Source organism: Canis lupus, chromosome 7 (genome assembly GCF_011100685.1).
Source record: "Canis lupus familiaris isolate Mischka breed German Shepherd chromosome 7, alternate assembly UU_Cfam_GSD_1.0, whole genome shotgun sequence".
Taxonomy (NCBI): Eukaryota; Metazoa; Chordata; class Mammalia; order Carnivora; family Canidae; genus Canis; species Canis lupus.
The window spans coordinates 16,373,128-16,400,493 of record NC_049228.1 but is presented as its reverse complement, the minus strand read 5'-3'; the positions used below and the strand labels follow the sequence as shown (position 1 = coordinate 16,400,493).

At 40.0% G+C, this 27,366-nt stretch overlaps 1 protein-coding gene across 1 annotated transcript in view; it reads right to left on the bottom strand.

The window, feature by feature from the left end:
• Positions 1–27,366, bottom strand: part of LAMC1 (laminin subunit gamma 1) — a 121,790-nt gene that overhangs the window by 8,069 nt on the left and 86,355 nt on the right. Inside the window, exons 6-25 of the mRNA XM_038542252.1 lie at positions 26,865–26,982; positions 26,383–26,481; positions 26,155–26,291; positions 25,657–25,779; positions 25,378–25,567; positions 24,954–25,066; positions 22,595–22,816; positions 22,284–22,472; positions 16,447–16,692; positions 15,815–15,968; positions 15,083–15,225; positions 13,939–14,117; positions 12,681–12,837; positions 7,566–7,771; positions 7,039–7,118; positions 4,634–4,771; positions 3,970–4,114; positions 2,382–2,531; positions 1,987–2,101; positions 777–976 (exon numbers count right to left, since the gene is read on the bottom strand). Coding sequence (XP_038398180.1) covers positions 777–976; positions 1,987–2,101; positions 2,382–2,531; positions 3,970–4,114; positions 4,634–4,771; positions 7,039–7,118; positions 7,566–7,771; positions 12,681–12,837; positions 13,939–14,117; positions 15,083–15,225; positions 15,815–15,968; positions 16,447–16,692; positions 22,284–22,472; positions 22,595–22,816; positions 24,954–25,066; positions 25,378–25,567; positions 25,657–25,779; positions 26,155–26,291; positions 26,383–26,481; positions 26,865–26,982 — 3,104 coding nt within the window. The remainder of the gene's footprint in view (positions 1–776; positions 977–1,986; positions 2,102–2,381; positions 2,532–3,969; positions 4,115–4,633; positions 4,772–7,038; positions 7,119–7,565; positions 7,772–12,680; positions 12,838–13,938; positions 14,118–15,082; positions 15,226–15,814; positions 15,969–16,446; positions 16,693–22,283; positions 22,473–22,594; positions 22,817–24,953; positions 25,067–25,377; positions 25,568–25,656; positions 25,780–26,154; positions 26,292–26,382; positions 26,482–26,864; positions 26,983–27,366) is intronic.

Here is a 27,366-nt window from a genome sequence, read left to right as displayed (position 1 = left end):
TTTAGCATCCATTCTAATCATTTAAATAAAACAGATTGACCTTTAAATAGGAAAAAACCAACTTAAATTATTCTTTAAGATGAATAGATAGAGGGCGCCTGGGTAGCTCAGTTGGTTGTGTCTGACTTTGGCTCAGGTCATGATCTCAGGGTCCTAGGATCAAGCTCCACTTCTGGCTCTACGCTCAGAGGGGAGTCTCCTTGCCCCTCTCCCTTTGCCCCTCTCCCCAGCTCATGCTCTGGCTCTCAAATAAACAAATAAAATCTTTAAAAAAAAAGATGATTAGAAAGAATCCTAGCAGCGGATTCTTTCCACTCTAAATCAGGTTGGGATCAGATACAAAATATGCTCACAAGAGGCGCCTGATAGTTATACTGACTTGATTGAAAAAAATGGCAGCTGTCCATGTCAAAGTCCATGTTTATTTGAGAAGAGTTTGATTTTTTTTGTGGAAGGTGCTCATGGGCCCATGAAGCCTTCCATCTCCTCACAACAGAGACCCAGCCACTGAGACAACAGTAGAAATGTTGAAGGGCATTTCAATGATTCTCCCTCTTTGGTCAATGTACTTACCTAGTACTCTAACACCTAGTCAGAAGTGAACAAGGATGTTTTAAGATAATTTTACTAGAGTCGAGGAGGAAGTTTATGAGAGATTTTAAGGATCTGGAAAGAAACTAGATCTTGGAAAGGATCTTGGAAAGGATCTTTTAAGGATCTTGGAAAACAACTAGAGAAATACAGGAGCAAAAATGGGAGAAGAAGGAAGCACACACCTTCTGGACAGCGCTGGCGATCCTCTCTGCCTCATGGGCTTTGCTCTTGGCTTCAGTAGCGTCTGCAGCTGCATTGCCCAGTGCCAGCTGCGCCTCCCTTGTCTTTTCATTGGCTTCAATGATGGTCTGGTTGATGGCAGGAATCCTCCGTAAAGCCTCCTCTGCAGCAGTCTTGTTGTCATTCACTCGCCTATCGAAATCTAAAATAAAGCAAATTCAAGGAATGCACTTGAACTAGACTCTCAACAAGTCAAAAAGGAGCCTTTTAGGGAGCTGCAACTGGATTTTGTTTTATGAAAAATGAGAGAAAAATGATAAACAGCATGGATGGCCTTAGAAGAACGAAGTGCACAGCTTTAGACTCTTATGAGTGAGCATGTTTCTGGAAAGTTCACTTTCATGCAAAGCACTGAGTAATCCATTATTGCCACGGCAACCAATATTAAAAGCTGCAGTTTATCTAGTGTTTACTATGTGTTAGCTGCTAAGTTAAGAGCTTTTTATGTGCCCGTGATGTAGTCATGATGTAGTCACTGTATCATTTTTATACATGAGAACTGAAGATTAAAGAGGGAGATAATTTTCCCCAATGGTTCACAGAAGTAAGAGGTAGATCAGGGATTCTAACCCAATCCTACAGACAGCAGGGCTGATATATCTAACCATTATCTTGTAAAACTTCTATATTTATAGAACCTATGGGCTATTTTATCAGAGGCAAGTCCAGGAATATGTAGTGAATTGAGCACATTTCTTTTTTTTTTTATCTTGGGTGAGGAAAGAAGGCATAAAGATTGGAATGCAACTGGTAGAGAAAATGAAGAATAATCTCGATTTACCAACATAAGCCAGCTAAGTCAGCATAGCTTGATGACATAAGTTATTCTAACGTCAGAAAATTTCTTTTCCTTTTTTTTTTTTTTTTTTTTTGGTTTTGTTTTAATCCTGAGATATGAAGGGGTAATATGATACAACCTCTGGGATTTTTCTTTGAAATACCTTACCATAAAAAAAGTAGGGTGGATGTTGGAGGATGAAGCAAGTATAGGAAAAATCTTAACTGTTGAATTGGAATGATAGATTTATGGGATTTATTATACTCTTATCTTTCGTACTGTATATGTTCTAAGAATCTCATGGTTAAAAAAAAAGGAAGTTGCCTTCGTGAAGCATGTGTAGAAATTTATGCTGTTATGTGAGCCTTTCATACCTTTCAGGTTGTTGAGAATGTCATTGGCTTCCTGTAAGGTATTTCGTCCCTTTTTAGCAGCTTCTTCCGCAAGAGCCTTGGCAGCATCTGCTCGGGCCAGGAGCTGGTCAGCAGTCTGCAAACACACAACAGATCAGAGGGAAAACCCTGCAAGATGAATCTCTTCTATCTCCTTTTTTTTTTTTTTCTTTTTTTCTCTCCTAAAAGGCCAGGCACCCACTCCCAGCTGCCACCCCGACACCTGCCAACACAGAGCATAGGCCTGGGTATCTCACAGAAGGCCTTCCTTTGAACACCTCAGGGACCCTGTACTTGTAGTGTCATAGACACAGCTCACACTTGCATGATTTTAAATTCTGCCTCAAGAAATGAAGCAATTTGTAAATTAAACCAACCTGTTGTTCGGTCTTTCCCTTCTCCAGAAGCTTCTTGACTTCAAGTTCCTTCCCTCTCATGTCTTCTCTGAGGTCCTCATAATCTTTCAATTTCTGGTCAATCAGATGGTCCAGATCCTCAGCTTCCTTCTTTATTTTATTGGCCTCATTCTGTGAAAAGCAAGTAAGACTGTGACATTTTAGACAAAACAATGAAACTGATGAGAAGGTAGGCTTAGTAACTCTGTAACACTTACCACTCAGATATTTTTAAAAGAATGGCACAGGTCAAGATTTTATGGACTTGGGCACCTGGGTGGCTGAGTGGTTGAGTGTCTGCCTTTGGCTCAGATCATGATCCCGGGGTCCTAGGACTGAGTTCTGCATCAAGCTTTCTGCAGGGAGCCTGCTTCTCCCTCTGCCTATGTCTCTGCCTCTCTCTGTGTCTCTCATGAATAAATAAATCTTAAAAAAATATTTTATGGACTTTTTAAAAAAATTGAAGTATACTTTACACATAGTGAAATGCACAGCACTTACTACAATGAGTTTTGACAAATATATTTATCCATGTAACCAACACCCCAATCAAGATACAGAATATTTCCACAGCTGGAAATTCCCTGTATCTCTTTCCAATTAATTTCCACATCTACCTTTTCAACAATGCAGCTGCCACTGGTCTGGTTTTTATCATTGATTAGTTTTGCCTATTCTCAAATTTCAAATATGTGAGATCATACAATATGTACATGTCTGAAGAGACCTAACTATACCTTTATGATAAAATAAAATTAACACCTCTGATGTAAGAAGTGAAACTTAATACATTTCAAGTTTAATGTAAAAAATACAGCATTTACACAGAGCCTGGAATGAGGATTCATGATTAGAGTACAGATATAATGAAAGCCTACCAATTCCCAAATATTTTACCTGCCTGACAGCATCGTGACATAGTTCTTTCATTTAAATCATTTTTAAAAATATTTTATCTATTTGACAGAGAGAGAGAGAGAGAACGCACATGCACAAGCAGGGGTAGTGGCAGGCAGAGGGAGAAGCAGACTCCCCGTTGAGCAGGGAGCTTGATGTGGGATTGATCCTAGGGCCCCAGGATTGTGACCTGAGCTGAAGGCAGACGCTTAACCTACTGAGCCACCCACGAGTCCCCTAAACCATTTTCTTTTATTTCTCTTGTTCTCAATCAGATAGTGTCTGGACCTAGCAGTCTAGGTATACTCTGCTCTAATAAATGCAAATATATAATAATTTAGATTTATATTAAAGATTTAGGAGTGATCATTCATACCATTAAAGTAGTCTTTGCTGCTGTTTAATCTTTATAATCACAGGATTCTTGGCCTCAGTTAACATATTGGAAACGGAACTCGACATTACCACTTCCCACTGAGTCAGTTGGAGGACAAAGGAGGTAGGTACTAGTGATAGTTATAGGGCAGTCAGAACAGCTTTTACCCAGACTTCGAGCAGAGTGTGTGTGTGTGTGTGTGTGTGTGTGTGTGTTTGGGGGGCGAGGATGAGTACTATGGATGGGTGATGGCAGTGACAACCAATACTTGGTGCACACAGGCTGCCCACCCCATACCTCTAGTGCTTCTGAGTCCACAGGTGTCAGCTGGGCAACGCTGGCATAGATCTCCACCGCTTTATCTCCAGCCCTCTTGGCCTCCTCATGTACTCGGGCAGCTTGCTTCTCCAGATCCTCTGAGATGTTCTTTGCTTGTTCATACCTAAGGAATAAACAATTTAATGAAACTTTGTTGCTTTTGGCATCTTAATGTTAACCACACTCATTCTAGTTCCAATCACTGCAACAGAATTTCCAAAACTTCAGAGAAAATGCTATTATTTAATGCCAACATAGCTTAGATTTCATCTCATCACTTCTATTTATACTATATGGTTTATCGGATATTTCTTATTTTGGACACCTTTTAAAATATTTGTAGCTCAAGTACATTTTTTCTACTAACTCTGATACTTTGTCTCTTTTTTCATTTATGCAGAATTTTAAGTATCATAGCTAGTTGATTACCTTTCTCGGTAGTTACAGGAATTGGACCCAATAAAATCTCTGTGGCTCTACATCCCCTGCTCTAATTACTGCTCCATTTCAAAAGCATGATTAACAAAAGAAATCTTACTGCACCAATGCATGCCCTGAATCCATCAGCATTTAACTTTTCATTGAACTGGTGCTATTTACAAGAACAACCAAGGGCCATAAACCACTTTTAAATGATACTCACTTTCTATTAAGCTCTTCAATCTCAAGTGCTGTTTGATTTTCTCCTGCCAGTGTTTTCAGAAGCAGATTATATGCCTCAGTTGATGTATCATTAGCTGTCTTTGCCACTCTTACAATATCATCAGCTTCTTGTTTATGGCTGTATAACATAAAAGAAAAAATAAACCATGAAATGGGACTATTTAATATGGAAAGCAGCAGAACTTAGGTAATGCTTATCTTATTATGTATACATATACTCATGAGAACAGAGCTTTGTAAATATTGAAAAATCTTATGAATTTTGCAACCATTTCAGTGGAGCTAAGTTTAAATAGCATTCTATAATCTGAGAAAATAGTATTTTCCAAATGACATTTTCCACTTAAGTTTATAGGGGCAAATGTTTATATTTCTTTAAAAAATTACTTCTAAATAAAGTCATTTAAGAATAATTTATCTATAAAACCATCTATGCTGGCAAGAACTCATTTATTAGACATAAACACAAACCCAGGACCTAATGTTTAATCCTTATTCTGGTTCTGTTACTACATAATCTTGAAACAGCTTCCAACTATTCAGATTTCTCACATACAAGCTAATTACTGGCAAGGAAAAGCAACCCAACACCAAAAAGAAAGCAACAGGTCAACAGGGAATCCAGCCAAATAATGCAAATTTCAGCTAAGGAACTGCTAAGGTTTTTTTTTCAGCTCTAAAATTTCATATTACAATTTCACACTGAAGTATGAGGCCATTCCTTTTCAGTATAATAAATGTTCTTTCAAAAATCATATATGAAAGATACTAGAATTACTTTATATATTCATATGCATAATAATTTTTAAAAGATTTTTTATTTACTCATGAGAGACAGACAGAGGCAGAGACATATGCAGAGGGAGAAGCAGGCTCCCTGCAGATTTTATTTATTTATTGGAGAGAGAGAGAGAGAGAGAAAGAGAGGCAGAGGTAGAAGCAAACTCCATGCAGGGAGCCCGACGTGGGACTCGATTCCAGGACCCCAGGATCACACCCGAGCTGAAAGCAGACGCTCAACCCCTGAGCCACCCAGGCACCCTATGTGTATAATAATTTATTTATTATTATATTTCTGTATGTTGTCAGCTTCTTTTAATCTTTTTAATCAGAAAATCTGTAAAACCATGAGTGTTCTATGAACTAAATGACACAGCTCATTTACATTTACAAAGAATAGAGAGTATATGTTAAAGCAAAAAGTCAAAGTAATTGCTCTGAATAATGAGGCTCAAATTCTAACGTGGGGCTTACTTAAGAACCCCATGCTCATGAGGTCTACTAACTGTTCTGCAATTCTTTAAATTTTTTTATTTTTAGTTTTTATTTATGATAGTCACAGAGAGAGAGAGAGAGAGAGAGAGAGAGGCAGAGACACAGGCAGAGGGAGAAGCAGGCTCCATGCATTGGGAGCCTGACGTGGGTTTCGATCCTGGGTCTCCAGGATCGCGCCCTGGGCCAAAGGCAGGCGCCAAACCGCTGCGCCACCCAGGGATCCCTGCTCTGCAATTCATTCAACAAACATTTATTGAGTACTTACTATATCCCAAACATGGTTTTAGGTATTGGAACTTCAGCAGTGAATAAAACACACAAAAACACCAGCCCTCATTAAGTTTACATTCTAGCAACTACTTTAACACATTTTTTCAATTTAATGTTCTCCTACAACTTAAAGTTTTTCCTAAGAAACTACCTTATACTTAATAATTTAAAAAATCTTTTAAAAATGAGGAATGATGGGGTGCCTGGGTAGCTCAGTGGTTGAGCATCTGCTTTTGGCTCAGGGCATGATCCAAGATCCTGGGGTCCTTGGATCAAGTCCCGCATCAGGCTCCCTACAGGGAGCCTGCTTCTTCCTCTGCCTGTGTCTCTGTCTCTCTCTCTGTTGTCTCTCATGAATAAATAAGTAAAATCTTTTAAAAAAATAAAAAGGAGGAATGACACAGTCTGTATTCTTGGATTGATTTTCACTGTACAATTTGAAATTTCAAATGTACCATTTGAAATTTTTTTCTATTAAAATCTAAGAGTTAAACATGTATTAAAATTTTTAAACATTAAACAAATTACTAAATTCAACTGAGCTTCTTAGTTATCAACTTTAAGGTTTTGAAATTAAAAATCTAAAAATGCTATGGTTTTGAGATGTGCAAATATAACTTCCCTCCAAAGCATCATGTTCAAATATTCAAAGTAAATATTGTAATTTCAAAGGAGAGGCAAGAAAGGAGCACACATAGCCGATAACATTTCAGAAAAGAGAGCCACCTCTGCAGAGGCGGGTTATGTGCAAAGTGTGCATGGGTAAAGGAGGGAGCAACATGTACACACCATAAGGAAAGTTATAGCTTAACCATTAAGACACAGGGATCTGGAGGTTACCGTTCAGCAAGCTTTCGTGCTTCTTCTGCCAAAAGAGTCATGTTGTTTGGGTCCCCTGTAGACTCTGGCTGAGTGATTGACTGAAGAGGAAATAAACAAAGCACTAATCTCAAAGGACTGAATTATGTAAATTTAATAAATCAAGTGCCCAAACCAGATTTGTATTAGTGTTATTTAGCAAAAAGAATGTCTCATTAGTTCAAAGATCTTTCACTAATATTAGCATCCCTGGTTATAGATTACTATTTCTATTTTCATCAGAGGATAAAAGAAGTTTAAAGTGACTAATGCCATAGAAGAAACAAAGGTAGAGAAAGGACCCAGATGTCCACTGGTTTTTATCCACTCTGTGATAAGTATTTAATGACTATGAGCAAGGAGGCTTTCTTGCTCCACGTTTAGAGACAAAAAGACACAAAGAGTCAATTTAACTGAAGCATTCCCTGAACAGTAATGGAATGGCAAGACTTGCTACAAATTACCAGGGGACTCCTGCACCCCAGCCTCAGACCTTCCCTATCACTCACCACATTGGCAACAGCAATCTTTGCTTTCTCCAGTTCTCGGGATGCGATTTCAATCAACTGCTCTGTGCTTTCTACCCTGGCACGTGCTTGCTCGGCCAAGTTTCCAGTCTCTTCAATGGTATTACGGATATTCTGTAAACGGCTAATTTGGCTGGATAACGTGCTATTCACTCTCTGGAGGCGGTCCATCAAATTCTGGTCTACATCTGCAAAGGCATTGCATTAGAAAGTCCATAAGTTACCTGAAGTTGGGGGGGGGTGGTGGTGGTGCATATATCACATGAAATCCGAGGCACAACTTTATTCCTTCCCAACACAGAACTCTCTGATAAGCTTTCCGCAAGCCCATGGGCAGAACTGTTTGGTCTTTACTGTGCCAGTCTCCCTCCACTCTTAACATTTATCATGCTATCTCCCATCTTGTGTCCGTCTGCTCCACTGGACTACAAGCTTCTCTTTTTTACTTGTCACTATATCCTCAATGTGATTGGCAAAGAGGAGACACCCAAGAAATGTCTGAGGAAGGAAAGCTGTTGATGTTCTGGCACATGCCAGATTTAATCATAAAAACACAATGTTATTAAAAGCACTATCAGCCCTGAGAGCTGGACATTTTTTTAAACTGGGAAAAAAACAGGTTCAAAACAGATGTTGAGGAATGGCAAATTATTATTATTTTTTTATATAAATTTATTTTTTATTGGTGTTCAATTTGCCAACATATAGCATAACACCCAGTGCTCATCCCATCAAGTGCCCACCTCAGTGCCTGTCACCCAGTCACCCCCACCCCCCGCCCACCTCCCCTTCCACTCCCCCTAGTTTGTTTCCTAGAGTTAGGAGTCTCTCATGTTCTGTCTCCCTTTCTGATATTTCCAACTCATTTTTTCTCCTTTCCCCTTTATTCCCTTTCACTATTTTTTATATTCCCCAAATGAATGAGACCATATAATGTTTGTCCTTCTCCGACTGACTTATTTCACTCAGCATAATACCCTCCAGTTCCATCCACGTCGAAGCAAATGGTGGGTATTTGTTGTTTCTAAAGGCTGAGTAATATTAGGAATGGCAAATTAAATTCATTTTGTATTTTAAACTAAATACAAGACTGAGTATGGAGTCTTGCTGCCCCCTCCCACCTCCTGACAGAGCCACGTAATTTCTTTCATACAGAGTTCTTCAAAATGTTTTCTTTTTTAATAACAAATTTATTTTTTATTGGTGTTCAATTTACCAACATACAGAATAACACCCAGTGCTCATCCCGTCAAGTGCCCCCCTCAGTGCCCGTCACCCATTCACCCCCACCCCCCACCCTCCTCCCTTTCCATCACCCTTAGTTCGTTTCCCAGAGTTAGGAGTCTTTATGTTCTGTCTCCCTTTCTGATATTTCCTACCCATTTCTTCTCCCTTCCCTTCTATTCCCTTTCACTATTATTTATATTCCCCAAATGAATGAGAATATATAATGTTTGTCATTCTCCGATTGACTTATTTCACTCAGCATAATACCCTCCAGTTTCATCCATGTTGAAGCAAATGGTGGGTATTTGTCATTTCTAATGGCTAATATTCCATTCAAAATGTTTTCTACTAATTATGCCCATTCAACTTAAATCTCATACCTAAGCCTTAATAAATAAAAAGATAAGTATATACCTGTGTAAATATGATTGTCATTATTAAAATTCTCACGTCATGAGAGTATATTAATATACAAGAACCACTAAGTCCTATTAAAAAATTGATCAGTTCTTATTTCAGCAAAATGCTCAGAGTTAGCATCTAAATTTTCCAAGGAATGTGGAAAGATGAGAGGTCAAAGTTAAAATCAATAAAGATGAAAGTTTGAAAGATGAGTTTGGAAAACAGCATCTTGCAAGCAGGGCCACGAAATACACATGCAAAGTTGGTGCAGTGTGACACTCGCCTAACTATACACAGTGGCCCTGCTTGATTAGCCAACTCTTTGGTAATCTCGAGATTTTTAAGAAAATAACAAAAGATTTTTAAAAAGCTGAAATCATAGAACATCATTTAGACTCAGGAAGCATAAGCAGCACTGAAGTTACAAAAGCCCCTTTCCTTTAGACCTTCAGGAATGGACGAGATACCAATCTCTCTGGCCAGCTCTTCAGAGAAACAACAGTAACTGAAAAGAGAATAGATAATCTAACTAGTAGGATCACTTCAAATGCCTTCTAATTGCAAAACCTAATTGCGCCATATAATCTCCTTTTAAAGCTGCAGAATAAACACGAGTTTAAACTACAAATAAATACTCAGGGATAGTTTGAAAGGATAAATCATTGTGAAGATATTGTGATTTGTGGCTCGTTTGAACCCAAGTAAGAAAGGTCAGCCAGGAACTCCATGAATCTGGTCTTAGTGGGAGTAGACTTTAACCCTAGCCTCACTATGGGGCTCCCCAAGCTATGAGAAGCAGCAGTCTGTGATGTTCCCGCCTTTCAGGTGGCTCAAGGGAAGGTATGACATCTATGGCTTTTATCAAAGCTGGGATAGAAGAAAGTAGGTAGCTAGTATGGCCAGAGGAAGCTGGACATTGCTGGGGCCACAGCAAGATGTGGAGCAGTGCTGGCTGACCGCCCTTTCTCTTCTCATGCCCTCACAGTGCTGGTGCCAGAGCTGCGGGCTAGACCCCATCTCTCAGGTGAACTGATCTGCACGTAATGATAACCCCACATTCGATTCCTCAATGTACATGGCAGGACAGATGTGAACTTGTTGTTACAAGAGAATACATTAATGGAAAAACGTGCGTAAAAAGCTTTTGCTAACAGATGAACAAGCTAAAACAAAAACCACTTGTGTTTATACAGAACAGGAAACATTTAAATTCTTCTTAATCTATGTTTAACACTTAAAATGTAAAAACAGCACAAAAAAACCAAACACACACCTAAAGTTAACATAAACTATTGACCTCTCATTTTATTCTTCGTTCCTAAAAATTTACCTTATAAAACAATTTCTGGACTCTCATAAAAATTAAACCAACCAAAACCAGATGCATCTAATTACTTCCTTCTTTACTTCAAGAATTTTGAAAAATCAAAGTTATATATGTTAGGGATACCTACAATAAGAAATAAGTAATATATCTAGTTTTTGTTGACCCATAATCTGATAGGAAGACTTCTCTAACTCCAAATGGGTAGATTCATAAACTCCATAAAAGGGTCAATCATTGTGGCCCCAAGTGTACTAATGTTAATGCACAGTTACTATGAGTGTCTATGAACACCTGTATCTCAGAGACAGAAAGCCTCTAAACAAAAGTGACCTCAGTCAGATGATAAGTACCTCAATAGAAGGAGCAGCGTCTTATTTATCTTTTCATTACTGGTATTTTTAGCACAGTGCCTGGTATACTCCAGGTATTCAGTAAGTATAGAAAAGGATTTGTTTCAATTTAGGAAAAAAACTTAATTCAGGGTAAGTAATAAAAATAAAATGTTCAAATGATTTAGCCGGTGCCTGGGTGGCTCTGTCAGTTAAGCATCCAGCTCCTGATTTTGGCTCAGGTCAACAATGTCAAGGTCGTGAGCCCACGTTGGGCTCTTCACTCAGTGGGGAGCCTGCTGGAGACTGTCTCCTCCCTTTCCTCTGTCCCTGTCCCTACTCACTTGCTCTAGCTCATTTGCTCTTTCTAAAATAAACAATTTTTTAAAAAGTGATTTAAAAAGCAAGTAAATAATTTAAAATAACTTTTTCTTACTTTCAGAGTTTTACAAACTCAGGTACCTTTAAAGTTAATAAAGTACTTTAAAATAAATTGTTTTCTAACTCTTAAGCCAACTCCTCTGCTCCTCTGCATAAGTCTCATTGGATAATATACAGAGGAGAGCCATAAATGCAAAGGACATTAAATATACACATAATATAAAATAAATGCTTTTACATGATGCTATTAGCACATTTGTTTACTTATTAGACAGAAAATTTCATAAGTAGGTACTAATTTCTAATCTCTCATAAATACTAGCTTTTTATATTTAGTAGCTAGCTGTTAGGTCAATTGAGGACTACAATGTTTCCTTATGAGGGTCCTTCCTAAGGAAATAAAGCAGTGCCTAAAATAAATTCTCACTTGCTGGATGACAGAAAAATCCAAGTTAAAATTTTCTACCTAAAATAATGCACTCGAAGTGCATATCTTTCACAATTTTTTTTTTAGATTTACTTATTTATTTATTCAGAGAGAGCAAAAGAGAGGCAGAGACACAGGCAGAGAGAGAAGCAGGCTCCATGCAGGGAGCCCGACGTGGGACTCGATCCCGAGTCTCCAGGATCACACCCCAGGCTGCAGGCAGCGCTAAACCGCTGCGCCACCAGGGCTGCCCCCTTTCACAATTTTTAAAAATTGTTTTAAAACACTTTGTAGGGCAGCCCGGGTGGCTCAGCAGTTTAGCGCTGCCTTCGGCCCAGGGAGTGATCCTGGAGACCGGGGATTGAGTCCCATGTCGGGCTCCCTGCATGGAGTCTGCTTCTCCCTCTGCCTATGTCTCTGCCTCTGTGTGTGTGTGTATGTGTGTGTGTGTCTCATAAATAAATAAATAAATAAATAAATAAATAAATAAATAAACAAACAAACAAACTTTAAAAAAAAACTTTATAATGGGACAGATTTATACAACACGTGGAATTTTTTTTTTAAGATTTTATTTATTTATTCATGAGAGACAGTGAGAGAGAGAGGCAGAGACACAGGCAGAGGGAGAAGCAGGCTCCACGCAGGGAGCCTGATGTGCGACTCGATCTCAGGACTCTAGGATCATAACCTGAGCTGAAGGCAGACACTCAAGCACTGAGCCACCCAGGCGTCCCAACATTTGGAATTTTAACATCCAATAGTTCTGATGTGTTGGGAGAATTATTTTTGCTTACTGTATCTTTTTTTTTTTTTTTTTTTTTTTTTTTTTTGCTTATTGTATCTTAAAACAAGTTCTTGGATTTTCACATATTGTTTTAAAAATCCATATTCTATGAATAGTTTTTTAAAAATTGAGGAAGAATTTTATGAGGTCATACTAAATAACCATGTCTAGAGATTGGGCCATGGGGCAGTAGTTACCCTCTGTTTAACGTACATACCTTTGACATCCTGGGCCTCTCGCAGGAGGTCCATAACCTCTCTCTCTGCCTCCTTCAGTCTGTCCTCAAAGGCTTGATCTGTCACCACCTCTTCCCCAGTTCCAAGGTTCGCAATGAGATTCTCTAATTCCTGGAGTTTCACTCGATGGTCAGCAACCTGTACATAATGCAGGAAGAAAAGGGAAAGGTAGCACATCCAGATATTCCTGAAGAACTCAGCTGTACTTCCTGCGGGAACAATCAGCAAGGGGCTCTCACTCTATAAATATGTAGGTCTATATATTCCTGTATATCATTTTTAAACAGATAACGTGGGTAGTTTTTATCTCTCTGGCTTCAAGAGAAAAACTATCAAGCCCATTCCTTTGACATGAAACACTACATATTGAGGATTCTGCAGTTCTGACCTCTTCCTCATGTTTTAGATCACTTTCCTGATATCTCCACTCAGTTCTCTGCTAGGTGTCTCAACTCAACATTGGAAACTATACTCTTGAGTTTCTTCTCTTAAATCTGTTCCCCCGAGTCACCTCCATTTCAATGAACAATGTTCCTCCAGCTACCTTAACCAAAAATCCCAAGATGCACCCTTGGTGATTCACTTTCCCTAACCTTGCCCCCTCCAATGCCCTGCCTTCCAAACATGCATACTTACTCAGTGCAATCTGGGCTTGCCCTTTTGCCCCACTTTAACCATCATTCTTCACATAGCAGTCAGACTGTTCTTCTTAAAATATAAACTGGATTTCCCAGCTTAAAACTCCTCAGTGAATTCATGCTGGATTTGGAATAAAATCTAAATCCCTTACTATGGTTGATGTGGTGTGACATGAGTTGTCTCTACCAATCTCTCCAGTCGTATCACTAGCCACCCCCTCCTCAGGCTCCAGACACCCTCCACCTTTCCTCTGCCTGGAACAGCCTACCCATCACTTCTCATTCACCTTGCTTCCTCTTATTCTTAAGATCTCACCCTAAATAAATTTCCTTAGAGAAGACTTATGTAAGTAGTTCCCCCAGTTATTCTGTTTGCATTCTTTCTAGTACTTATCTCACTTAGCATTGCTTTAATTTTAATTATTTGTCTCCCCACTGGAATATAAGTCTTTGAAGACAAGAGGCCATGCCTATCTTGTTCATCACTTGTTTTCTAGAGCTAAGTGCACAGGAAGTAGCCATTTGATGTCAAACGAATGAATGAATGAATGAATGAGTGAGTGAGTGAGTGAGTGAGTGAATGCACTGCTGATGGCTTTACCTTATCCTTTACCAGCCGGTAGCATGCTGGACACTCCTGGCAGCCAGGCCAAGACCGATTGTAGAAATAGTTCTCTTCACACTGGTCACAACGATTTCCCACAAAACCCTGTTTGCACTCACAGCGACCATCATCTTTGCACTGGAGTGAAACAGATCCCTCAGGATGACAGTCACAGGCTGCAGAATAAAGTAAAAAGAGTCTGTGATAGACAAAGGAAGGAAGAATGTGTTTTCTTTTAACTCAGATTGATATCAATAAACTGTACTATTATTATAAGTAGATTTAAAAAAAAAATAGGCCAAATTATGAGAACTTGGTTAAGTTTGCTCAGTAGGGAAAATAAAGATTTTTAAAGCAAAAGTGAGTTTTAAAGTAAAATGTGCATCCCTTGGAGGGGACATATTTCATGTGATACTTAGTAATTATAGAAATTAGTCCATGACACTAATCAGTGTCCTTTTATGCACATTAAGAATTCTCTACCTTCACCTCTCTGTTTAATATTTCTCTCACTAAGGAACTAGAAAACCCAAATGAGAATACTTATTTTGCATTATTTTATAGTTTGTTGACTCGCTTTGTTCTCTGAACTGGGTCAATGATTTATGCTACATTCCACAGGAGAAATGAAGGAATTCAAAAAGCAAAACACCAAACTGTTCTGAGGCCTAATTCCAGGCAAGTGTTTATGCCAAGGAGAAGCAGATGTTTAGATGTAACCGTACCAAAAGGGCCCCAAGGGTGGGAAGCAACTGCAGCCAGTAAGTCAACCAACAAGTAAGTTGTGAGCAGTCTCTCTCACTGTTGCATTATCTGCTCTAAGGAGGTGATCAACAGAAATGTTTCATTAAGTACAGTGGGAAAGCCCAGTAATCAAAGGGAGATTTTCCTCAGAAAGACAAAAGACTGGAAAAGAATCAGAAACACTATATGAGAAGATGTAAATAAGGCGGCTGTAAAGGAACTATAGAAGCTCTCAATCCCCAGTTTTAGAAAAGGATAATTTCATTGAGTTGAGCATTTTTGATGACTAGGTCAGCAGCCTTGACTGTAAGCCATGGGGCCAGATTGAGCTGGTGAGAGACTGTGGTTCTAACTGGGATTAGGAAAGACTTAGAGTTCTATGCTCCCAGCTCCTTACGTTTGCAGCCTTCGGGTCCAAATCCAAAGTGGTTGACCTCACAGTGCTCACAGTGCTGACCGGTGATGCCAGGCTGGCACTCACACTGGCCAGTGCGGATGTCACACTGCCCGTTGGTGGAACCCAATGCATGGCAGTCGCACCTGAAAATGAAGATGTGACATTTCTCTAGTAAGAAAAACAGACTCTAAGCAAACCTTCACCCCCTTTCAGCACAGAACTGATGTAATTTGTATTGGAAAACAGAATCTAAAAGGCTATTAATACAAAATGTTAAGGGTTTTTAAGCACCTGAGGTTCAAGTAATTTCCATGAGTTCTACTCAGAACCTCTTTTTCTAACCTAACCCACAGTTATTCTACTCCTAAAACCACTACAAAGGGGCTCTCCAACCTGACATTAGGTGCTGACCAGAAGTGTTGAACATAGAAATTCCAGGCTACAAGCCCTAGAGGATCTGACTCTAAGCATCTCAGAAAGCACCTCATAATTTGTAGTGTTTTAAATGTCACTCAGGTGACTGACACAACCAGAGCAGCTTCGTTTCACTCTTTCTCCCATTAGCTTCATTACCACTGTCCAGTACTGCCTCTAAGGGTACCTTGCCTGAATTAGACACTCAAATAATTCCTGAACAAAATCAAGACTACTATTATAGATAACTCATAAAAATCCATCTCTCACAATAAAAAGAGTGAAGACTACTTCCAGCAAAGGCACCTGGTGCCTCACCTCTCACAGCCCTGCCCACTCTGCAGGTTGTAGAATCCAGGGTCACAGGCTCCACAGTCCCGGCCGGTCACGTGGGGCAGACATTCGCACTGCCCCGTCACAGGGTTACAGCTGCTCTGCTGCTTTACGGTTCCATAGGGATTGCAAGCGCAAGCTAAGGTGGGAAGATAGAGACAGAAAAAGATGCAAATCACCTAAGAGAAATACTAACATATAAACAATACAGATTCTTTGGATGAAGTTGACCGGTACAGTAACCACTAGTCTCCTGTGGCTACTGAGCACTTGCAATGTGGCTGGTCTAATATGCAGCAAATGTGAAAGACACACTGGATTTTGAAGACTTGATATGGAAAAAACAGAGCATAGATCTCAATCATTTTTTATTGATTACTCATTGGAATGAATAATATGGTAGATCTATTAGGTTAAATAAACTATAAATTAAAATCAATTTCACCTTTTTCTCTTTAATGTTTCTCTTTATTTTACTATTTAAATAAAAATTTAAAATTTGTTAGTTTTTTATTTTGAACAGACCAAACAACTGTAAGTATTTAAAGAGTCCACACAATTTATTCTCGGGATAAATTAGTATGACTGTGACAGAACCTGGCTGATGGCTACATTACCTCTGCATTTGTCTGCTGGATTGGGAGCCAGGGGATTTCCAAAAAATCCGTCTTTGCATCGGTCACAGTAGAAGCCAGCAGTGTTATAGATGCATTTCAGGCATTCTCCTGTCAAGCGATTGCAATTTCCAACTGCATTGGGGTCGATGTTGTCATTGCATTGGCAGAGGCGGCAAAGCCTCACAGGGCCATTTCTACCCAGGGGGTCTCCAAAGTAGCCATCATCACAGAGCTCACACCTTTTACCTGGTCATGAAACAATCTGATGTTAGAAAAGAGAGGCTTCAGACATTCCTGGTGTCACTGGACACAAATGGTCTGGTTACAAAGAGCCTAGGTGAACCATCAGAAGTGAGGCAATATGCCACAGCAGACAGGGCACCAGCCCAGGAGAGCCGAGTGACTCTGGGCACATCTCCATTTTGTTATTAGAGAGATAGCACCTGTTTTGCCTACTTCATTCACTTCAATTGTCCTGAGGATTAACTGAAATCATGCATTAAAAGTGCTTTGTAAATGAGTCAGACTCAGGGTTTATTAACCTCTCCACGTTCATATGTTTATATTGGTTCATGATATTAAAAAAGATGAAGGGCCACTCAATGCCATAAGTTTCCTATACAACAGAGGAAGCAGGACAATCTTCTTCACAAAAATAAAAGGCATGTGCTAATCCTTGTTTGAACTATTTCAACTAGTACAGAATCAGAGTATTTTAGAAAAGAACTCAGAGATTATCATTTGCCACCAGCTTCCATTATAGGTAAGGGAACAGAGAGGTTAAGTAACTTGCCCACAATCTAACATCTAGGATCCAGAACTCTTGCCACCATACTAAGCTCACTGTTCCTCCTCTTCCCTTTTCCACTTTCCCATCACTATTAGCCCAAGTTGGGTTCTTGATATATTTGTAGCAGACAAGGACTGAATTAGCCTAAGCTTTCTAGAGAAATAAAAGTTTGCTCATGTACTCATTTAATGAATATTAGCTGAGCATCTACTATATACAGGCACTATTCTAGGTTGTCAAGATGATGTAGTGAACAAGGTGGACAAGATTTCTCCTCTCATGAAGTTTGCACTGTGGTTGGGGGAGGCCAGGCCACAGACATATAAATAAAAAAGATTATTTCAGATAGGGATAAGCATAAAGAATTTTAAAAACAGGGTAATGTGACAGAGTGGTAGTTACATCAGATGGTGGTTAGAGAAAGCTCTGTAAGGAGGAGATATTTGGAATAACATGGAAAGACATGGAAAAAAAAAAAAAAAAAACAGCCCAGGATAATATCCAAGGGAAGAACGTTCCAGAAAAACACTATGAGCTTATGGAAGTAGTAAGAGTCGATCATGCAGGTCACAATAAAAAAATATGGTTTAAATTAAAGCACAATGAGGTGGTATTAGAGGGTTTTAAGTGATGTAACCTGATTTACATTTTTTTTAAAGATTTTATTTATTTACTTGAAAAAAAGAGCATGTATGAGTGGAGGGCAGAGGGGGAGAGAGAGAGGGAGAAGCAGACTTCCCACTGAGCATGCAGCCCCATGTGAGGCTCAATTCCAGGACCCCAAAATCATGACCTGAGCTAAAGTCAGATGCTTAACCCACTGAGCCACCCAGGTGCCCAATTTACATTTTAAAAGGATTATCCTGGCTGCCCAGTGAGGTAGGATTGCAGGGAGACCAATGAGGAGGCTATTCTAGGTGAGAGACTGCAGTGGTATGGACCTGGGTGGTGGCAGGGAGACAGCGAAAAGCAGTCAGAAGTGAGAGTCAATCACACATACTGAGTGACTGATCCCAGGAAATGAAAGAACGAAGAATCAAGGACAAGCCTAAGATTTTAGCCTGAGCAAATAGATGAATGGTAGTAATTTCACTGAGATGAACAAGACTGGGGAAGGACAGGATTCAGGGTGGAGAGTAAGAGAAGAAATCAAAGATTTAGCTTGGATTTGTTTCGAGATGCCTTTAGCCATCTGACTCAAGAGCATAGCAGAAAATAATAGACACGTTCAAATTAGCAAGACCCAAAGAGAGTTTAATAAAGGTCCTCTCTATACAAGTATGGGCAGGGTGTCAGGAATTCCAAAGGACAGTATGTCACAAGTGGTAGTGACTGTAGGGCTCTATTGCCTGGGCCTCACGGGGTGGCTGCAGGGAGCAGTTAGCAAGAAGCTTATGTTAGAAAGGGCTGTTTGGAGAACCTTGATTAAGGTCACCAAGGCACAAGGACAACCCCCCCCCCCCCCCGCCCCGCCAGAGGGGGCTGTGGACTAAATACTCTGTCCCCACCCTCCTCCCTCTCTGTGACTTCCTATATGTGCTTCCTGCTGCCTGAACACAAGTGGAGGGCCCATCTGGAGTAGTGCATACAGGTCCCGCCATGGTGGAGAAAAATAAAGAATGGATATGGGGGGCATCTGCTATATGCCAAGCATATAGCAAAGCTTCCAGCCCACCAGCCAAGCAGAGATGGCAAGTCTATAGCCAGCACTCAGGAGACAGCATAGTTGGGGCCAAAGTCGCAGATTTTTCAGCAGGCATTGAAAGGTTTTTGAAGGCAGAAGATGAGATTTGTTTACCTGAGGAAGAATACATATAAAGTTGACATGGAAACCTTAGGCTGAGAATCAGAAGTGATGAAAGGAGCCTCAAGTGAAGAAGGAAGGAAGGAAACCCAAGAGAGGGCAGTGTCCCCAAAGGTGGGAGGAGAAATGTCTGGGGTGGGTGAGCAGTCATCAGCGTCCCCAGTTGCTGAGAGACAGGGTCAGAGGAAGACTGAAAACTGATCCTTGCATTTGGCAAATGGAGACTGCTGATGAGGTGAACAGGATCTGGGGCTGGGGGCAGGCCAGGAGGGGAAGAGACAGGACACGACAGGCCCTTCTCGTCTCTGATGAAAACGGATGTTCATTTGAGATCCCTCCCCAGACCAGGATTAGGACAGCATGTCAGTTCTGCTGATCAGCAGGTGCAGATCAGATCATCTGGCCATTCTAGATATGATCTATATTCAAAATGCCTTAAAATCTGTTTTGAATAAAACGATTTTAAAAATCTGGTAGGAAACCTAAAACAGAGCTGCATGGTAGACCGTGGAAAGCTTTCACGCCAAAATATCTTCTGGCAACAATGGCTAACCTATCCTTTTGTGTTAGAGTCCAGGATGTCAGTTCAAGTCCTGGATGTACTACTTATGTGACTTTGGGCAAGTTACGGACTTTTCTTTTGCCTTGGCTTTCCTTATCATCCTCTCCCCACCCCAGGCGAGGTTTTGTTCCTCCTCTCCTAGCCCTCTTAGGTGCATTCCTTTACCTGAACTAGCAATACTATCTTAAAAGTACCTGTGTTTCTCCCATACTTGTAGCCCCTGAAGAGCAGGGACCATCCCTATTCATCTTTGCAGAACCAAAGTCAGGCACTCAAATAGATGTGATGAAAAAAGAATACTATGCTGATTAATTTCCCTCAAGAGATCATTTTAAAGATCAAACGTGAAAGCACACCACGTGTGAAGATCTCAGGGACTATCGAGTTATTCCTGTTCTTCAGCAGTCTTCTAAATGAGAACATCTTACCCTATGTCTGCAATCTATTCGTTATCCAAAAAATATTTGTATTCATTCAACAAACACACGTCAAGTGTTATACTGGGTGTAGGAATACAAAAGTCATTAAGACAGACAAATGCCTGCTGCCACAGAGCTTAACAGGGGTGAAGGATGGGGAATATAGACAATAAACAAATGAATAAACAGAAAACTATCAAGTGGCTAAAAAGTGCTATGAAAAAAGTAAAGCAGGATATAGGACTAACAAGTGAGGGCATTATCTTTCACAGAGTCTATGCTGTTTTTCACGTAGACCTCTAGACCCAAATTAATAGCCTCAGGAATTGCTATAGCTCATTCCCTTCAAGCCAAGTGATAACGAACAAAACAAATCCATCTCACAAGTCTTGTGTGAGAGACACCTGGTTACAGACTAATAAATTTACACCATTTTGCAAGATCTCCTATATTGCACTCTATTACATATGCCAAGTGGTCTCAACTCACCATAGGTGTCATTCAGCATAGCTATGAGAACACCTCCACAGTGCTTAACTTGTTTATGTTTGCAGTCTACCCAATGGAACAACAGAGTAAGCAAAGGGATCTCTCACCAAAACACTGTATTAAGTACATATAAGAGTAGATTCTGCAAGTGGGATGCTTGCTCTATGCTATGGCAGTAGAGTAAGGGGTCCTAAAATCCTGAGGTAGTGGTGCAGGGAGGGTTTACTGAGGAAAGCCTTCCTGGGGAAGTGATGTTTCAACCCAACTCCATGGAAAAGATCGGAGTTGGCCAAGAAAAGTGAGGTTTGAGTCTTGGGCTAAGGAATTCTAAAAAAAAAAAAAAAAAAAGAAAACTGTGTATAATAGGCCATAGAGTCTGGCTCATTTGATGGATTATAAGCCCAGGATGGACAGAGCAGAGAGACTGATGGCAATAGTAGGTGGAAGGGAATGAGGTCAGAGAAATCCATCTGTGAGCCCCTATCAGGCCATTGTTTTAAAAAACACACAAACAGAAAAGAGTAAAAAATCTGAAAGTCTATGCTAGTTTCTACTTATTTTCTCAACTACCTTAAGCAAATGATTGAATCGTTCTGTGTTGCAATGCCCTTGTGCTCAGTGTGGGGGTCACTGGGGTAGGAAAAGGAAGGTAGGGTGTTTCGATGTTCCCAAGGATTAAAAAGTGTCTTGATGATGTACAAGAGAGGCGAATTATTAGCTCAGTGGTTTTTTTGTGTATGTTTTTTTTTTTACTTATTTCCAGGTGCTGGAGCAGTCTCTTCTGAACAAAAAGTCTGTAATGGAGTCAAGGGTTGTATGAGAAGCCTTGCCAATACCTCACCATTGCATGGAGGCTAAAGGCAATGGAAAAAGAGAAATGGCCGTTAATAAGCCTTGGTCTCCTTGGTCAGCACGACAGTTCCTTAGGTAGCTAGGAAAGATCTACTTTTACATTCTTATCAAAAAGAAAGAAACTCGGGCAGCCCAGGTGGCTCAGTGGTTTAGCACCGCCTTCAGCCAAGGGTGTGCTCCTGGAGACCAGGGATCGAGTCCCACATCGGTCTCCCTGCATGGAGCCTGCTTCTCCCTCTGCCTGTGTCTCTGCCTCTCTGTCTCTGTCTCTCTCTCTCTCATGAATAAATAATTTTTTTAAAAAAGAAAGAAAGAAAGAAAGAAAGAAACTCAGAGAATGGGAACAGACGTCTATCCAAAGCTATAAAAATATTTTTTCCCAACTAAATGCACTGGGCTCCGATGCACTGAAAAGACTATTTAAAGAAAGAACAGAAAGAATTTAAAGAATGTAAAAATTGCCACTTTATATCAAGAATCCCAGGACAGCCCCACAGACTAAAAATCAAATGTTGGTTCTCATCTTAGGTGGGAGAGTATACAGTAGTGGCCATGAGCTCCTCCAATGACCAGCCATACAGCTTGGATATGTAACTTTCATGTCTCTGTGCCTCAGTGTTCTTAGCTGTAACATGGGGATAATAGCAGAAGCTACCTTATGGGGTTGGGTGGATTAATGAGGTACAATGTGTAAAGTGCTCAGAAAAGTATGTGGCCATAAATATGTTAGCTATTACTTGTATCCAATATGTATTCTATGAATCTATAATAAATCTCTTTCATGCAAAACTTTCACCTGCTCAGAAAACTGTCATCACTGAGCCAAACAACCAGCTGAAGTCTGCAAACCCTCAAAATTCTGCTTGCCAAGTTATTTTTGTAGGATGGAACACTGAGAGCAGATGGGAAGAATGGACTTACCGGTGGTGCCAGTAGGACAGTTGGTGCACACCACCTCCTGCGTCTTAGGGACGACGGCACAACTGGAGCCCCCAGGACATGGACAGGGCTGACAATCGGAGGAGGAGCCCGTGGTTGAATCTCCATAGTACCCATCACTGCACTTCTCACAGTGGGGGCCAGCTGTATTGTCTCTGCAGTCACAAACACCTATTGGGAGAGTGGGTATGAGAGAAGAGGCAAGTGAGTAAGCAAATAAGACCAGGAGCACTTTCCTGCCCATCCGCTGAAGAGGATTTAGGTCTTGTAGCCACCAAAGATCATCATCTCACCTGTCTCAGGGTCACAGGTCTCACTGTGTCCATTGCAGGTACAAAGCACGCATGGACTGTATGGCCCGAGACTCGGAGTTTCTCTTCTGTAACCTGAGAGGCACATCTCACAAAACTGCCCTCCATATCCCACCGGACAGGTGCAGGACTCCACCCAGGTGGCAGGCACCCCGGGCCCAGGGCGAGCGCTTGTTAGGGTGACATCATCCAAATATCCAGCACCTGTGAATGGTGTGGATTAGAGAATCACTGAACTGGCTTCTGTTTTCCAAAAGCCTACAAAACGTTAATAAAGCTAAAGAGTAATCAGACACAAAATCGCAGAGATATTCAGCTATTAGTTTAACTTATCTATTAGAGGAGATAATTAGAAAACAGTGTTCACAGCAGTCCTGGTGCTAAGTATCTGGAAGGGCAGAGAGGCAAACATGTTTTTAAACACACACACACAACCAGATCTGTTGGATTTTACAGTTGTCTCAATCACCAGTGTGAGAAAGGAGAAGCACTGTGCAATAATCTGGGGCAAGAAGAGATCAGAGCAAGAGTGTAAGGGACAAGAAGAGTTTAGGGCTGTAGCCATTAAGCAGTGTTTTTGTTCTTTTGCCACAAAAGCAGGTCTTGACTATAGAGTTCAGGGATAAGAAAGCAATGAAAGTACCTGCCAACAAGCACTACTCAACTATACTTTTTTTGCCCTGCATAAAATAGGAAAAATTGGTAACCAATTTTAATATTCAGGGCTACTTTGGCAAATAGGCAATTATTCCAAAGCCAATAAGTCATATATCACAAAGCTTTCCTGCTTTCAGAAGAAAATAAAAACAGGAAACCATATACTGGCTTAGACCAATGGATCATCCAAAGCAACAGGGCACTTGATCGCCCAGCAGGAATATTCATTCCATCAAGTGTCAGTCCTTAATTACATCATCATATTTTCCTATGTTATGAAATGTCAACCTGCCTTTTATAAAATTCTTAGAGATTGACAACCTCAGGGTGAAGACATCTCTTCTATGATTGCTTTGAACATAGTTACTTTTGATATATTTATGGATTTTGTCAACAGTTAGATCATGAGATCTACCCGTTGGCTAATATGCTTCCAGTTCTAACCATTCTTAAGTCTCCCATCCCAAAAAGTACTCTTACTCTAATCTTATGTATATTCTTGAATTATAATCCATCTCTTTTCCTTCCCTTACAAACTTCTTAAAAGAGTAAGTTTTACTTCTTTACCTTCAAATTACTTATCAAAGCACTGCAAATAATTTCAGTTTCAACACTTTTTTTAAAAAGATTTTTTAATTTATTCATTTGAGAGAGAGAACAAGCAAAAGCACAAGCAGGGGAGAGGGCCAGAGGGAGAGGGAGAAGCAGACTAGATTCCCCACTGAGCAGGGAGCACAACACATAGCTCCATCCTAGGACCCTCGGATTATGACCCGAGCTGAAGGCAGACACTTAATGGACTGAGCCACTCAAGCGCCCCTGGTTTCACCAATGATTCCTTACTCACCTGTTTCAAAATCCAATGCGCCATCTTTATAAACCCGCTAATTGTTTCTCCTCCTTAAAATTCTTTTTCTCCCTTGAGTCCCAACACATGGTCCTTACATAACGATGTTTCTGGGGTTGCACTTGTTCTCTTTCTGTATTTTTTGTCTTATTTCCAAGTTTAAAAATTATTACCCATAGGTGGTCAACCTTTCAATCTCCAGTCCTAAATTATTCCTAAACCCCATACCATTATTTCTAACAACTTAAATGATATTTTCATCTGGATATTCATGAAGGCCTCTTAAAAACCAACACATGCAAGCTGCTGATGCCACTCACAATGCCACACCATCACTCTGACTCCATCCAAACAGCTTTAGCTTTCTACAGAAAAAGGTCCTCATTAAGAAAAAAAAAATTATAGGAAAAAAATTTTAAAGGCATACTTAAAACAGCTTTGTTTATCTAACAATATAATGAACCTTCACTCAGGAATTTGTGATTTTTCATATTTAGCCAATAGTTTAAAGGGCTTAGCAATAAATAAAAAGAAATAAAGGTTAAGCATGTGAGCCAATAGAATTACAGTAAGATTCTTATAATATATTTAGATATAAAGTACCTCATCAAGCTTATTCATTATGAAACAATGCCATTTATTAATTTTAGCAAATTTTCTCCAAGTCCTTGAAAGTGTTTAAACAAATGCATTCTTTTTATACATAATTCACATATAATGAAATAATTTATAGGATCAATGCTATAGTATTGGGACTTTAGAGATAAACTTTTGCATTATTATGGATCCTTTTACCTAATCATCTTAAGAATGCTCTTAAATTATATCATAACTTACTTCTCTCACTATAGGTCCCACGGATTTTGATTGAGGTCAAATTGTTTAGGAGCTTCTGAAATTCAAAAGGGCTAAGAGGAGGCCTCCAAGGGTAATCTGTTGCTTCATGGAGCCTAGAAAGAAAGGGCCACATTAACCTCTTTAAGGGCAATCCTGGGTGCCGAGAAAGCACTTCTTACACATTTATCCACTAACAATGCAATGCTCTGACAATCTAACCAAGTCAGAAACAGGTCTGTTGGTTGGACAGTACAACTGGAAAGGGTACAGGTAAATAAAGAGAAGGCTTGAAGGCTTCCTTCTCCAAAGGCACCTTTATAAAATCACCTTCTTCAACAGACAGCTTGAGGCCTGATAAGCTTAGGTAAAGAAACGACTTTTATAATTCTGGTCAAGAGAGATTTTACAAAGACGACTGTCTTACCTGAAGACATATTTCATAGTGGTCTCACTTGGATAGGAATTGCCCTGAGCAATCAGGGGCACAGACACTCTCAGGCCAGCTCCCTCCAGCACCAGGTCTTCTGCAGAGAGCCGAGTATCTCGCCTGTCCACTCGAAAGGAGAAGGAGAGGTTCTGACCATAACTCCACACCTGCTTGCCCAAGAACTTTGCTGGAAAGTAGACAGAGTGGTGTGCAAGAATGTGAGAATGAGACTACATAGGAGCACACATCACCAGACTGCCTCTTAGCCTTACTTACCAGGAGCAATGAAGTATCTAGGAAAGTAACTATCTGAGATGACGGCAATATCCTGCCTCTCAGAGGACCACTCCAGTGATGCTTCAGAGCCGTCCCTTTGTTCCACACGCCACCCGTCTTCATCTGCAAGCACAGGATGAAAACACAAGTGCCATCACACTCTAAACATCCTAAGTGCAGGACCTCTATAGACCACAAAAATATATAGAAAGTAACCAGTAAACATTTTTGAATACATGGATCTTATGACAGTGCCTATATATGTTATACCTCTCAGGCTGTATTGTGATTTTCCATAAATTTATACTAAAGTGAATTCTAAAGCCATATGTTTTCATTAAATGAAAAAGCCAAAGAGCCAACCAAAAATATCACATACATTAAAAAAACAAAATGTTGCCACCATCAAAAAATCCTCAAAATTTACTGATTTTTTAAAAAATACCATTAAGTCTCGTTTCATAATTCTGGGAGACAGAAAGGGAACATCCAAATTACCGATCTGAAAGGTAGAGGTTATCGAATAAACACTGTAGCCAACAGCATTTGTACAGACAGAAGAATGCCCAAAGCAGAAGCAGGGTGTGCAACCCCTAGGATTAGATGATTCCAGATTAAAAAATCCAGGTTTGCATCTGAAAAACATAAAGATATAATCAGGAATTTTTTGGACTTGAAATATGAGACCAGAAGAAACACAACACAGCTAGAGAAAGAATGAGCTACCTCTCACAATTGAAGCCTTCAACATTGTCTTTGCAAACACATCTTCCTGTTTCAACATTACATTCATCTATGCTGCCAGCAGGATTACAAGAGCATGGCCTATTAGATGGAAAAAGGAATAAAACAGAGAAGAGAAATGAGAAAAGAATTCCACTCTTAAAGTCAACCTTTTGTTTTACATGTTAATACATTTTTTTTAAAAAAAAGAAATACATAAAAAAGCAAAAAGAGTCCTAAAGTCAGTTTCACATTTGGATTTGGTTCAGTCAAGGAGACCTATCATACAGACCTTTTTGATACTAAAAACCCTGCTTCATCTCTGCTACAAACCAATCCTGGGTCATCCTTACAGCTAGAAGTTCTTGAAAATTACTATGGGGAAAAATGTTTATACTGCTGCAGACAAGCCACAAGATCTCTTACTCTGGATTGACTACATTTAGATTCCCCCCGCCGCCTTTTCCAGTTTTGAGAAGTCTTACCTACATCCTGCCTCAGTGAGAGAATGGTATCCAGGCTGGCAACGGTCACACTTCTCACCCATCACTCCTGGCTTACAGCTACACCTGCCGTAGCTATCACACTGTGTGCTGAGAGAGCCTAAAATTTAAAGAGCTTGTCAGCAACCAGAAATGTAAGTAAAATTAGTATGTCAAAGAAAAAAAAATAGGTAACTAAAAACAATACTTGAAACCTAATATGCAATCTCTAGATAGTTTCAGAGAGAATAAAGACCAAATTTTCAATCCTAATTATCTCAAAATCATATTCCTTTGAGCCATAACATTTTAACTTTCCGGAAACACACCCTACTCATCAATGTTGAAAAACAGATCACTCTGCACCCAATGATAAACTAACTGAACACAAAACCAGTTACTTCTCTGTGAGCAGAGCACAGGCTCCATAAGGCCCATGTCTAGAATTTAAGTATCTCCAGGCACAACAAAATAAACGTCATCCTTGAAAGAGTAGAAGAAACTC